Here is an 11,785-nt window from a genome sequence, read left to right on the forward strand (position 1 = left end):
AGCCTTCAGAACATGAGGCAACATAAGCTGGGAAGGCTCTCCACAGGTGAGGGCTGCAATCAGATCCAGTGACTATGAGGCAGGTCAGCAGTGACAGAGTAGGCTCAAGTTCAAGCCAGGAAATGAGTGCACAAGTTGTTCTCAAGCAGGCCATGGCCAAGCAGGGTGGGACTGAGGGGAACAGGAGAACAGCCCCTGATGTGGTGTCACTGGGGTGGGGGCTGATGGCCTGGGGTGGGGGGTAGCATGGGATCTGGGGATTTGGGCAGGTGGGAGAGGTCCCATGGAAGATCAAGGCCACTGAGGGCTTCTAGTGCAGCCTCCCCTGTGAGGACAGCGTGCCCTTGCTCCTCAGGGAGACCTGTGCTCAGGAGGGACTCACTTCAGTGTGGCTCAGTGGCTGTGGGGTGCGAGGGGGCTGTTGCAGGGGGTGCAGAGCTGGGACCAGGGCCGTGGATAGGAAATGGACATGGCGTGAGAGGTCAAGAACTGAGTGAGATGGTCAGGCCACCCCAACAGGCCCCAGGGGCTGGTCAGGAACAATCCAGAAAGGATGGTCTGGCTGGGTGGAAGGGGATTATTCAGGAGACTGGCTCTGAGTAATGAGTGAGAGCTTTGTGGAGATTGGGAAGGTTTGTTAGGACAGGGCCCTGTGTGACCGGAGACCCAGGCTCCTCCTGCTTGGCAGAGGGCTCAGGCAGGACTGAGCTCACTGTCCAGGAGCAGCAAGGGCCATCTGTTCCTAAAGAGAAACAAAGCAGGAGGCAAGGGGGATGCCCCAGCTGGAGTTTCACCAGCCAGGGCTCAGCAGCTGAGCAGAGCAGGCCTGGAGACCACGGGCAGTCCAGATCCTAAGGCAACGTCATGGCTATGAGGCAGGTGCAAAGACTACGTTGACCACAAAGTCAATTCACACAGCAGAGGCAGGTCCAGGTCCAGTGCTCACAAGCCAGGGCCAAGGTCACATTAGGAGTCCTTGGCCAGGAATGGGCACAGCTGTGTTTGAAGTGGAGAGTGACACACCACTGATGTAATACACATGGGAACTGAAAGTCCAGCACATAGCTTAGAGCTCCTGGGGTCACAGGTGTGGGAGAGGCTCCAGGACTCTCACAAATTCCTTAGTGCAGGACTATTACAAATTTATCAGTGCACTCAGAGCTCTGTCATACGCTTACAAGCAAAAGAGATGGGCCTGGAGACAAGACTGCAAGGCTTAGGACTGAGGTCTGTCAGGAGGGAGAACTGGAGACAGAAACCTGCAGCGCACTTCAGTGCTATGTCTAGGCTGAAATAAGTTTCTGTTGTGGGCAACAGCTTTGACTTGGGGAGTTTAACTTAATTTCTTGCTGATTAACATTAATTTTTTTTGTTTATCTCACAAAATTGATGTAACAAACTATGAAACAAACAGACCCTTCCTGCTGCTTCCCCACATTTCACTTCAATACAAAAAGTGTCCTCTTGTGCTTACTAGTTTCAGCTTCCTTGTTATACTCAGTGCTCACCAGTCCCTTTGGTGGAGCAGCAAGCCATGCAAGAGGTTGTGATTGGTGTATAACTGTTTATATCTGCCAGATGGTGCTGCTCACTTTTTTCTGTGCTCTAGTCTGCTTCAGGAGCTGCAGTTCCACAGGGATGTCCTTGCTGCAGCATCAGTGACCAGCAGGCTGCAGTTCCTCTGGAGTGTCACTGCCCTGGCATGAGCTGCCTGTGGCTGCAATGCTCCAGAGGTGACTCCCAAGAGTGTACCTTCAGCTGTGGTGCTCTTTATAACATCCCCTTCTTATTAACATCCCCATGTCTTCTCTTCTGTTTCTCCAAACGCATCTGTCACACGTCTCTGTCCACTGTTTCTTAATTACACTCAAGCAGAGGTGCTGTTTGCTCCTCTGACTGGAGATTTGGCACAGTATGAGCTCTTCTCATTCATTACAGGTCTGCTGTAAATGGCCAAGGACAGGGTTAGGGTTAGGCTTAGGGTTAGGGTTAGGGTTAGGGTTAGGGTTAGGGTTAGGGTTAGGGTTAGGGTTAGGATTTGTGTCCTCCTCTCACAAATGGTGCTGGTACCCAATACAAGCTCCAGACCCATGTGCAGAGGGTGCTGGGGAAATCTCTTGCTGAAGCTGGCTGTGCTTTCAGGGTCCTAACCCTGGCTATTGTCAGTCCTGGAACTTAAATAGCTGATACTATTTTCTGTGCATTTATTACCTCTCAACCAATTTCTTTTCCATGGTTTTGTCCAGTTTCCCTTTAAAATCATGTGAAATTTTATCATCTTCCACATTTTTTGACCATTAATTCCATCATTCAGCTGTTTGTTGTCAGCTACCTCTGTGTGTTGGGGTTTTTTCACTTCTTTCTGCTAACCTCTTTTAATGCCATTAAGTTCCTACTTCAGAAGATATACCAAATAGTCCACCTCTGTCACTGCCTCCATAACACTCAGCACTTCAGAAACCTCTGCTCTCAAGATCATCCCCCTCCTAAGTGTTTGACTGCGTGGAAGCAGCTTCCAAGCCTTGGATCTGGGCACTGTTTGTGCCAGAGCTGTGAGATGCCTCTATGGGGGTCTCTCTCACTCAAGAGAAGAATTTAGGTGGAGTCTCTTGCTAGTTTGCTTGGCCATGAACCTCAGCAAGATGGACACTGCAAGTGTTCATTTTGGACGCTAGTAAGAAAATTATTAAATTTCCATTTCCATCTTATTGGAAATGAGATGAGAAGGGGAAAGGAGAGAGCATAGTCAATTTCATGTCCCTTCCAGTGGTCAGATCCCAAAGTGGTGCAGCATTGGATAGGTCTTTATTCAGGGAACAGCACAATATGCATGTCCCATGCATGCAGAGGTTCACTGGTGGTGTGATCTTTACAATTTTATGGGTATGTTCTGTTTATCATTTCTACTGATGAATGAAAGTATACAGAAAAATGCTGTTCACTTCAAGATTAAGACGAGGATGTGCCAGCAACATCATCACAGGGTGCCAGTTCGGGACCATCTGTGAGGTTCTCCATTCCTCCATCTGTGTGGTTCTCCATTATGATTAGCAGATGAAGTTTAGCCCACAGCCACATGATATGTTCAGCACTGTATAGTCCAGGACACTAAGCAATATGTGCAGCACAACTTAACACAAACTGCACACACTGATCAGCCTGATCAGACCCATTTTTACATGGTCACTAACTCCTTAATGTACCATAGTGTTCTGGTTAGGAGCACTACAGACTCAGATTTGTGGATTTAACCTGCAGGCTTGATATTTGACCTACCTCATCACCACAGGCTTGTTTGGCAATCACTGGACTGTAGCAGTAGTGAAGGGAACTGCAGCATCTAATATATTATGGGGAAAGCCCCTGCCCTTCTGGTCTTGTTGTCACCCCCTGCTGTGTATCCCCTTTCCTAGCCAAGCAGCCCCACCCTTGCTGCTTTTTGACAATCTCCTCTCTGCTGTCCCTTTTCTCTATTGATAAATCTCAGCTCACTAGGCAAGAAACAGAAAGCCCTGCTATGTGTCAAAGCCTTTCTAGCAGACATGTTGCTTTTTGTTTGATTCAGCACATTATGCTTTCTCAAATATCATTTGGGAATCCAGGACAGCTCTGCCCTGGAGTCCGGGGGTTCTCTGCACTTCCTCTAGTGACAATGGTTACAGCATAATGCCTGCTAGATCTTGTGCCTTCAGCCATGGATTCAGTTTGCTTAAGAGACAGCAGGCTTCTCTCACAAGTCATATATGCAGAGGGATGTGGAATGGTCTCAGAAAATTATATCCCCCATAGGGCAGGGAAGATATGTCATCTTCAACCCTTCCCCAAATGACATAAGAAGGAAGGCCACAAATAGTTCACACAGCATTTCAAATGCTGTCCTCTGTGTGTCTGGTTTTGTTCCACACACCCTGGCAGGACAGTAAACCCAGAACAACATGGCACATAGTGAAAATGGAGAGTAGTGAATGGACAGATGGCAGTTTATTGACATACCAACTTCAATGATGCTGCCAGGGGGACAAGAAGGGCTAAAGGGCAATACCCAGACTTTGTGGGAGCTGGGATTAGTGTTATTAAGCTCTTACCAGACTTCAAAGCCAGGAAACAGCAAGCAGAGTTTGTTCTCCTCATGGCTGCTCTTCCCTCATCCCTTTGTAACACCCTTCACGCTGGTCTTTTCAGAATTGCTTCCCATGGGAGCTGCAGCAGCCACACTGCCCTTGGCAGAGCCTTTGCAGCAGTCCTGCCAGCCCAGACCAGCAATGCCCCAGTGCAGTGCTGGGCCCAGCCTTTGATACAGGGGATCTTACTCAACCTCCCTGAATCTGCACTTCTACCTCTCATTTTAGCCCCTTTAGAGGGTGTTTTCTCTTTCATAAACAAAACAGCTCCCTCCATTCTACAGTGTTTGACCATGATATTTTTTCCAGGACACAGACATTTTAAAATGCCTCTGATGTTTCACCAAATAATATTTCTGTCTTTTTCTTCAAAAATTACCGGGTTTCAAGCCCAGTGCCACTGGTTTACATTTTCAGTATATTGATCATAATCATCTGCTTGCACAAAAATTAAGAACAAAATTGGAACCTATGTTAAGCTCCCAGATCTAGTTTTCAACAGATGTCTCTCTGTCAGAAGACGTGAGACATTTTGTATCCCTAGTGACACCTAATGGCCCAATGTAGAATGGGTCAAATAGTTCTGTTTCACAGTGAGGACATTAGATGGACCTCTCTCAGATGTAGTTTTAGGAAACCATTTACCAATTCATTCATCTTCATTTCATTACCATTGATTTTCACCATTGATTTTCTTTAAAACAATCATCAAGCAAAGAAACAATTAAACAATTGTTATATATATATATATAGAGAGAGAGAGAGAGAGAAAATAGTTATTTTTTATATCCATGTTATATAATTCCATAAATATAAATTTTATTTTCATTGCACCTAGAAAGTGCAGAGTGACAGATATGCTTGTTTCAGTTTAATAACAGATCTATAATTGTTTATAAACTTTCACCCTCTGCTTCTTAGAAAAGTACTTTATACATCCTGCCTTTTTCTTTTTTGCTTTAGTTTTAGCAAAACTCCCTTTGCTGCCTTAGGTTTTAAGTGAAGCAGAACATTATATGCATAGAAATGCTTGAAATTACATAAATAAGAATATGTTTTTACTTGAATACTTTTGTTAACTGTGTCTCATCTCTTCAAGCTGTCTTGGGAAGACCAGTATTTGCAGCTCTTCCATAGGTTTCATAGCAGCCAAGATACATTTCCCTGTAGTCAGCATCATAATTTCAAGTTATATTTAATACTTACTTCTAAACTGTTTGAGGCAGCTCCAAACACTGCCAAGTACCTCCCTTTTCTAAGCACTTTTTTAGTACTGTCATTTGAAGTTCTGCATGCGTGTGCCAGCAGAGGGAAGATTGCTGAAGTCTGTGATCAACACTAATAAGTCTTTCAATTGAATAAAGCGCAACCTGAAGGACCATCCCCTGAAGACTTTGAAATAGAAAATGATACCTCTAGGGGATTATGTTATCAAAAGGCAGTAAAAAAAGATTTTCTCACACAGTTCCTGTGGGTATTAGACAGCTGAAGCAGTCCACCTTTTAAGAAAAATAGCAATCCTTTCCTCGTGTTTTTGAACTTGTATCTTTTAGGCATCACCTCAATGTATTTCCTGGGGGCAATTAGAGGAAATATTTTAAAACTATCTGGAAATACAATAGCAGATTTTAAAAACTGAGTTATTTGATATGTCATATGGACAGTGCAAGGTAAAAAATAGGAGATATAGGGCTTATCTTGCTTAAATTCAGTATTTTAGGAAAAAAAATGTTAGGCTCTTGAATGACTTCATATATGGGTACATTGTGGTTTTGAAAATATTATCTAAATCCTAATCTAAATGCATTCTGTAAATAACCACAACCCAATATATCATATATTTTGATTGTGTGGTGCAGTAACACAAAACAATTAGAGGCATGTTTAGTTTGCAATGCTTTTATTAGAATAAATAGAAGAACCAACAATTGACATTCACAAAATCAATGGCATATCATGGGAATGAAGATGGGAAATTGCATCAGTCAGGAAGGTGTTGTGTTTGGAGATGATGATTTAAGAAGAAATGTGAAACTTTCTATATGCCCACTCTGAACAAGACCTTAGCCGTACAGTATGTGCAGCACAAAGAAGCACAAATGCATTACTTAAACAAGAATGATGCTGAAATTAAGAATTTCATCTGCAAGTTGTCCAGGCATCAATTCAAGGATGGTTGCGCAGCGAGATCAACAGAAAGGAACAGGATTATTTTAATAGCTGTGTTTATTTCCTGTAGAAAAACCAGACTCTCAATATCAGTGTCAGAATTTCTCACAAGAATAAAATCAGTGGTCCTGAATCCTAAGTTATTCAATCATGATGTTAAGCTACCTCTTGAAGTTCTTATTTATTCATGGATACAAGTCCTAAGTACAATTTGTGTAAGCAGAAATATCAGCACCCAAAGATCTGAAAAGTCACACGCTTCTTCAGGAATATCTCCCTAGATACTGAAGGCTTCCCACTTAGTGAAGAGATAAGATTATACTACAATACTAGAGTAAAGGGGGTCTGTTTCTGAGGGGTAGGCAAGCATTGTTTCCAGCCCTTTTTCTCCTTAGGGTGAACAATATCTACCAAAGAGGAGTATCATGTCACTTGGATTGTGTTTGACCAAGAAAAGGAATGGGTGGTCAGCCCTAAACTCTTCAAAATCAGAGGAATGTTGGATGTCTCCAGTTACAACCTCTGTGCCACCTGCCTCAGTGCCCTCTTCATTGACTTCCAGGTATGCCTCGTGGACAGCCTCAGACACCCTCAGGCTCTCTGCTGCAGAGATGCCAGAGAGGTTGGCAGCCGGGCTGAACAGGTCAGTCATACCCAAGGATGTCAGGACAGATGTGAGGTTATATTTCTCCACAATCTTCATGCGTGGGAGGTACACTTTCACCTTCTTCTTTTCCATCACCTTGGGACTGGTCCATTCCAGGAGTTTATCATAGCTGATTTTGTTCTCAAGCTGCAAAGAGAGGCAGGGAATTAAATGTCTGAAACAAAAGTTAAATGGAATGCTTTCTTGGAATGCTTTCTTCATCACTTTCACTTTTTATTTCCCCTAGGACAAACTTTTCTTCTTTAGTAAACATTTGAAACCACTCACAGTAATAATAGTCCTGCTACCTTGCCTGCCTCTGATACCTGATGGAGATTGGTGCATATATATACATCCTCTTCTGCAGGGCTGCAGCAGCACTACACTGCTTTACCTTCATTTTATAAAACCGAGCTCAGGACTCTCCTAAGAGGCTCTGCCTCAGCACCTGGGCAGATTCTGTGCTCCCCTCCCAGCCCAGCACAGCCATGGGGTGGGTAGCTGGGATGTCAATGAGCAGCAAAAGGTCTGACAGCAGCCAAGCCCCACTGATGCCACTGCCCTTCTGCTCACCCTGCCAGGGCCATACCTGTGCCAGGCCAGAGATGTCATCAGGCAGCAGCACCAACAGGCTCAGCTCTCCACTGGTGTACGGAAGCTCCAGGACCTTGATTTTATCTTCAGCCACTCTTCCCACTCTGAAGGTGCTGTTCTGACGCATCATTTGCACGGGTCTGCTCTCTTGCTGCAAAAACAAAAATGTGAGATGAAGTGATGTGGGAGCAATCTTTTTCTTTGGTCAGACAAATGTACGATGCCTTTGAAAGACAGGACTCAATCTTCAACCATGCTGCCTTTGGAAAAGAGCTGTGTCTCCATTTTCCTCTCTTGCTTGCTTGTGTGCCCTGGAAGCCTGGTCAGACACAGATCTTGTGAACACTACTTGGCTTTAGGCCCACTCACTTTCAATGACGGACTCAGAAAAATCACCCAACCTGTGACAGACATTTGTAGGCCCCAGACTCCTGCCTGTGTGAGCCAACAGCTGCCCTGGCCAGAGGTGTGTCCATGCCCTCCTACCTCAGTCACGTTGAAAGGCTCTTCCCGAGTGTATTCTTCTTTAAATGCAGTTTTCCATATCCCTTTGAAGTAAATGACATTCACAAAGACCAGCGCAGTATTGAGATCAACAGAGTCTGACACCAGGAAGTCTTGGATCCGTCCTTTAAGAAAGAGACAGGGCAGAGAGAGGTAAGATCCAGCTCCCTTGCACAAATCTCTGTGATGTTGGGGTGAGGGTGGTGGCTCCTGTTTTGTGGAGTTTAATGTTCATAGCAATAAGCAACCTGCACTTGCTTGACCCACCTTTTCTAGAGGTTGTGAGGAGAGGAAGACAAGGATGTAGTTTATGGTAGGTGAGCAAAAATGCCTGCTACCAATTTTTAAGTCCTTACCATTTGTCTCTTTCTCCACCCAGGAATTGATGAGCTGTCTTGCTTCCTCTGCAGCTGTTTTGAAGTCAACTTCTTCCAGCTCTGCTTTGTAGAATTTCTTTGCACACTTTATGTATTCCTATAAGCAAAAGGGTTACAGTTGTCAGACTGATGAGGACTTGGAAATGTACAGATGTCTAAAGCAAGATTGTGAAAGAAAGCAGAATGGTTTAAGGAACAGTGAATGTTTACTCCTGGGTTTGGGCATCAGACACTGCACATGTCAGTCACATCTGTCTTCCTTAACTGAATCTTAAAGCTGTAAAAGAAAGACTGCTTCACATATACAGGTCTGGCACTTTTTGATGAGACAAGGTTCCAAGTTAAAATTTTGATATATTTCCTTTGTTTTACCAAAACAGTTTCACTTTAACAAACATTTCTAAGGACAGACCAATGTTTGTCTCCTTCTCTTTGTGTTCACTCTTTAGGGTTTTGAACATTGTGTTCTCACATTCTTAGACTTCAAAAGCAAAGCTTCCTTTCACTAGGAAAACTGACAATTTCAGTTTCCAATATTTCAAGTAATAAATTTTATTTAATTTCTCTTAAAATTTACATTTTTCATCACATGCCATTTTTCTAGTAAATTAACAGCAATCTTTATTACTCCCTGTGATTTGCAATATAGGCATATTTTATGCCATTATATCTTTTGCCTTCATCTAACAAGCACAGAAAAGTCCAAACTCATTTTGTACTGGTTCCTTTCATGGCTCTCAAGCACCTCTTCATCAACAGAGTGGGCTACTGTTGGTGGTGCATACTGTTGGTGGGCAGAGTCACAGGGCATTTACAGGAAATCTCATGGAAGTCAGTTCATAGTATAACTTACCTGAAGAATAGGGTATGTTTTTTCAATATAGAGTCTGTCAGCAATCCTGAGTGAGTAAGTAGCATTTTGCCTCCTGATGTCTGAGAGGAGATCCTTGAACGTTTTGTGGATGTACTCAGCAGTGCCACACTGAGGTGATGACATGAAAAAAGAAGATAGATTGCATAAGAAAATAAGATCCTAAAGTCTGGTCCCTTTCAATTAAGAGAGATTCTACAGGGCAGTCTTCCTCCACAGACTGTCACCTTTGGGACAGCCAGTGCTGTGTTGGCGGAGCATTTAATGGGCAAATTCGTCCTTGTCAAGACATGTCCCCTGAAATGTGCTTTTTAAAAGATGTAGTTGAGTTCCTGTCACTGAGTCTTCTGGGCTCTTCTCTGCCCAGCATCTTCCTGCCCAGCTGAAAATCTTCCTGCCCTGCTGTACCCTGGCTCTAGGTACTGAGCCCTCTTCACTCATTCCCTGGCAGCACTTGCCTGGGAAGACGCCCTGGTGCCCAAAGCATTCTCCCCACAACATTACTTGTTCTGGTGAAAGATAAGCAACTTGCTGTCTTTCTATGTTTGTTTAAAAACAGGTGAATCACACCCTCCTTCCCTCCCTCCCTCCACAGACCCCCTTGGTTTGAGGCCATTACTATAGTTTTCGTCAGGGTCTGAAACAGCCAGGAGGAGAGGCAGAAAAGTTCTACTTTTGTTCTGAGGAGAAAATAAGACAGAAAGAAAGATTAAATTATTTCTCTACCTGGGAGTCAGAAATGTCTCTATCTCCTGTAGCATTATCAAAGTGAAGGACCTGCAAGAGAAAATACCAGTGGTAGAAATGAGAAGCATGACTAAAACCAATGCAAATTTGAAACTGTTACACATGTTGCTTGTGTAAAAAACCTGTTGGCTCAGGGAAAAAAAATATTATGAGAAAATAGATTAACTAAAAATTCACAGGTTATCTTGCAACTGGTCTATGCCCTCTGTGGCCTTCTTGGAAACTGTCAATACTACTCTTTGCTTAGATTATATTTTTTTCTAGTGAGTATCTAGAAATCAAATGAGTTACATATTATATGTTGCTAAAAATAGTCTGTCTTCCTGTCTTTCTGTATTTCTGGGATTTATCTTTTTTATATATTAAAAAAGAAAATCTGATTACATTATTTGGAACTTGTCAGAGTTTAGAAATCATAAAATTGCTGACTGGTAATCTATTTTGCTATTGTCTCTGAGTCTTTTATATTTAAGTCAACTGCCTGTTATATTGAAAATATACACTTTTATATTAGTATTTTCTATATGTAACTCCTGATTCAGTTCTCTATTTTGTGACTTTGGCTTAGTTCTTGTACATTGAAACAGGTGAAAACCTCACCAGTGGATATTTTTCAGTGATGTTACTTAGAAGGAACAAGTAGCACAAGTAGAGGTGACTTTACACCTGTGTAAATAACTTACCTTCTGCATCTGGGATTGAGTCTTACCCCTTGCTCCCATATACACCAGGGCCAGTGTTGAAAGCATGCTCAGGGAGGAAAAGAGCACGTTGTCATTGCTGCGGTGCAATTTCACCTCTTTGAATACGTCAAAACAAAATTCTGCATTTGCTGCACTGATGGAGCCCATTGTGAAATCCCTGTTGTCTGAAGGAAACAGAAAGAGTTTGACTTACTGTGGTGAAACAGGTCAATTGTAATGCAAAAAATTCAGTTGAACCCCAAACTTAGTGCACAGAGTTTTTTCAGCAAACAGAATCCAGTGGTGTGGATTTAAAAGGCAGATATGGTTTTGGATTCATGAGCAATCAAAGTGCTGGACATCTGCCAGCTGTGCATAGGCTGGTGAAAGAAGAAAACACAGACTAGAAAATACAGTGTGCAGCTGCTAGAGAACACAACCCAGGGTACTCTGCCATATGTATCACAGTCCCTATCAAATCAACATGTTCATGTGACAGTCATCTCCTAGTGTGAGATAATTTGAGCAACAATGCATCTAACTGTTCCCCTGATAGAATGGATGCTCATTCTCTCTCTAATTGATTGAACTGATTGTATAGGTGATATAAGGTAGATTTTTTATTATTTACCTATTCTACTTACTGTTATATTTTAGGCTTTAAGCTCTGTTTTTGTTCCTGGAGAAGAAACAGATTCATGAAGCAAATTCCTGGGGGTTTTATTGTTGTCATTTACCTTTGAAAATGTAACTATTAAAGATAACACAGAACTGTAGAATGATGGGATCATTTGAACATTCTGCACTCCTTGATTTTATTCAGAGAATATCTTACATAACACATAGAATTTAAACAAATTCAATTCTGTCTTTTAATACTAAATGAAAAGTTAAAGCAATCGAGGAAGAAGGAAGAAGGTCTGTTGTAGCTTATCAGCAGCTTTTCAATGTGGAAGAATTAGTAAACAAAACTACAGTTCATAAAAACAAATACTTTGACTTTATGCATGGCAGACTGAAACAGCAAAATAATACAGATGACATATCTGAAGGCAGGTAAGATTTCTGCAGAA

At 42.7% G+C, this 11,785-nt stretch overlaps 1 protein-coding gene across 1 annotated transcript; it reads right to left on the minus strand.

The window, feature by feature from the left end:
- Positions 1–6,436: 6,436 nt before the first annotated feature.
- Positions 6,437–10,880, minus strand: LOC134421235 (ovalbumin-related protein Y-like). Its single transcript, XM_063161904.1, has 7 exons — positions 10,713–10,880; positions 10,009–10,059; positions 9,265–9,393; positions 8,391–8,508; positions 8,017–8,159; positions 7,526–7,681; positions 6,437–7,083 (listed from the first exon to the last, which is right to left on the minus strand). Exons 1-7 carry the CDS (start codon positions 10,878–10,880, stop codon positions 6,682–6,684), a joined length of 1,167 nt encoding a protein of 388 aa, XP_063017974.1. The 3' UTR covers positions 6,437–6,681.
- Positions 10,881–11,785: the final 905 nt, after the last annotated feature.

This window comes from Melospiza melodia, chromosome 1, assembly GCF_035770615.1.
Source record: "Melospiza melodia melodia isolate bMelMel2 chromosome 1, bMelMel2.pri, whole genome shotgun sequence".
In the NCBI taxonomy this organism is placed as follows: domain Eukaryota; kingdom Metazoa; phylum Chordata; class Aves; order Passeriformes; family Passerellidae; genus Melospiza; species Melospiza melodia.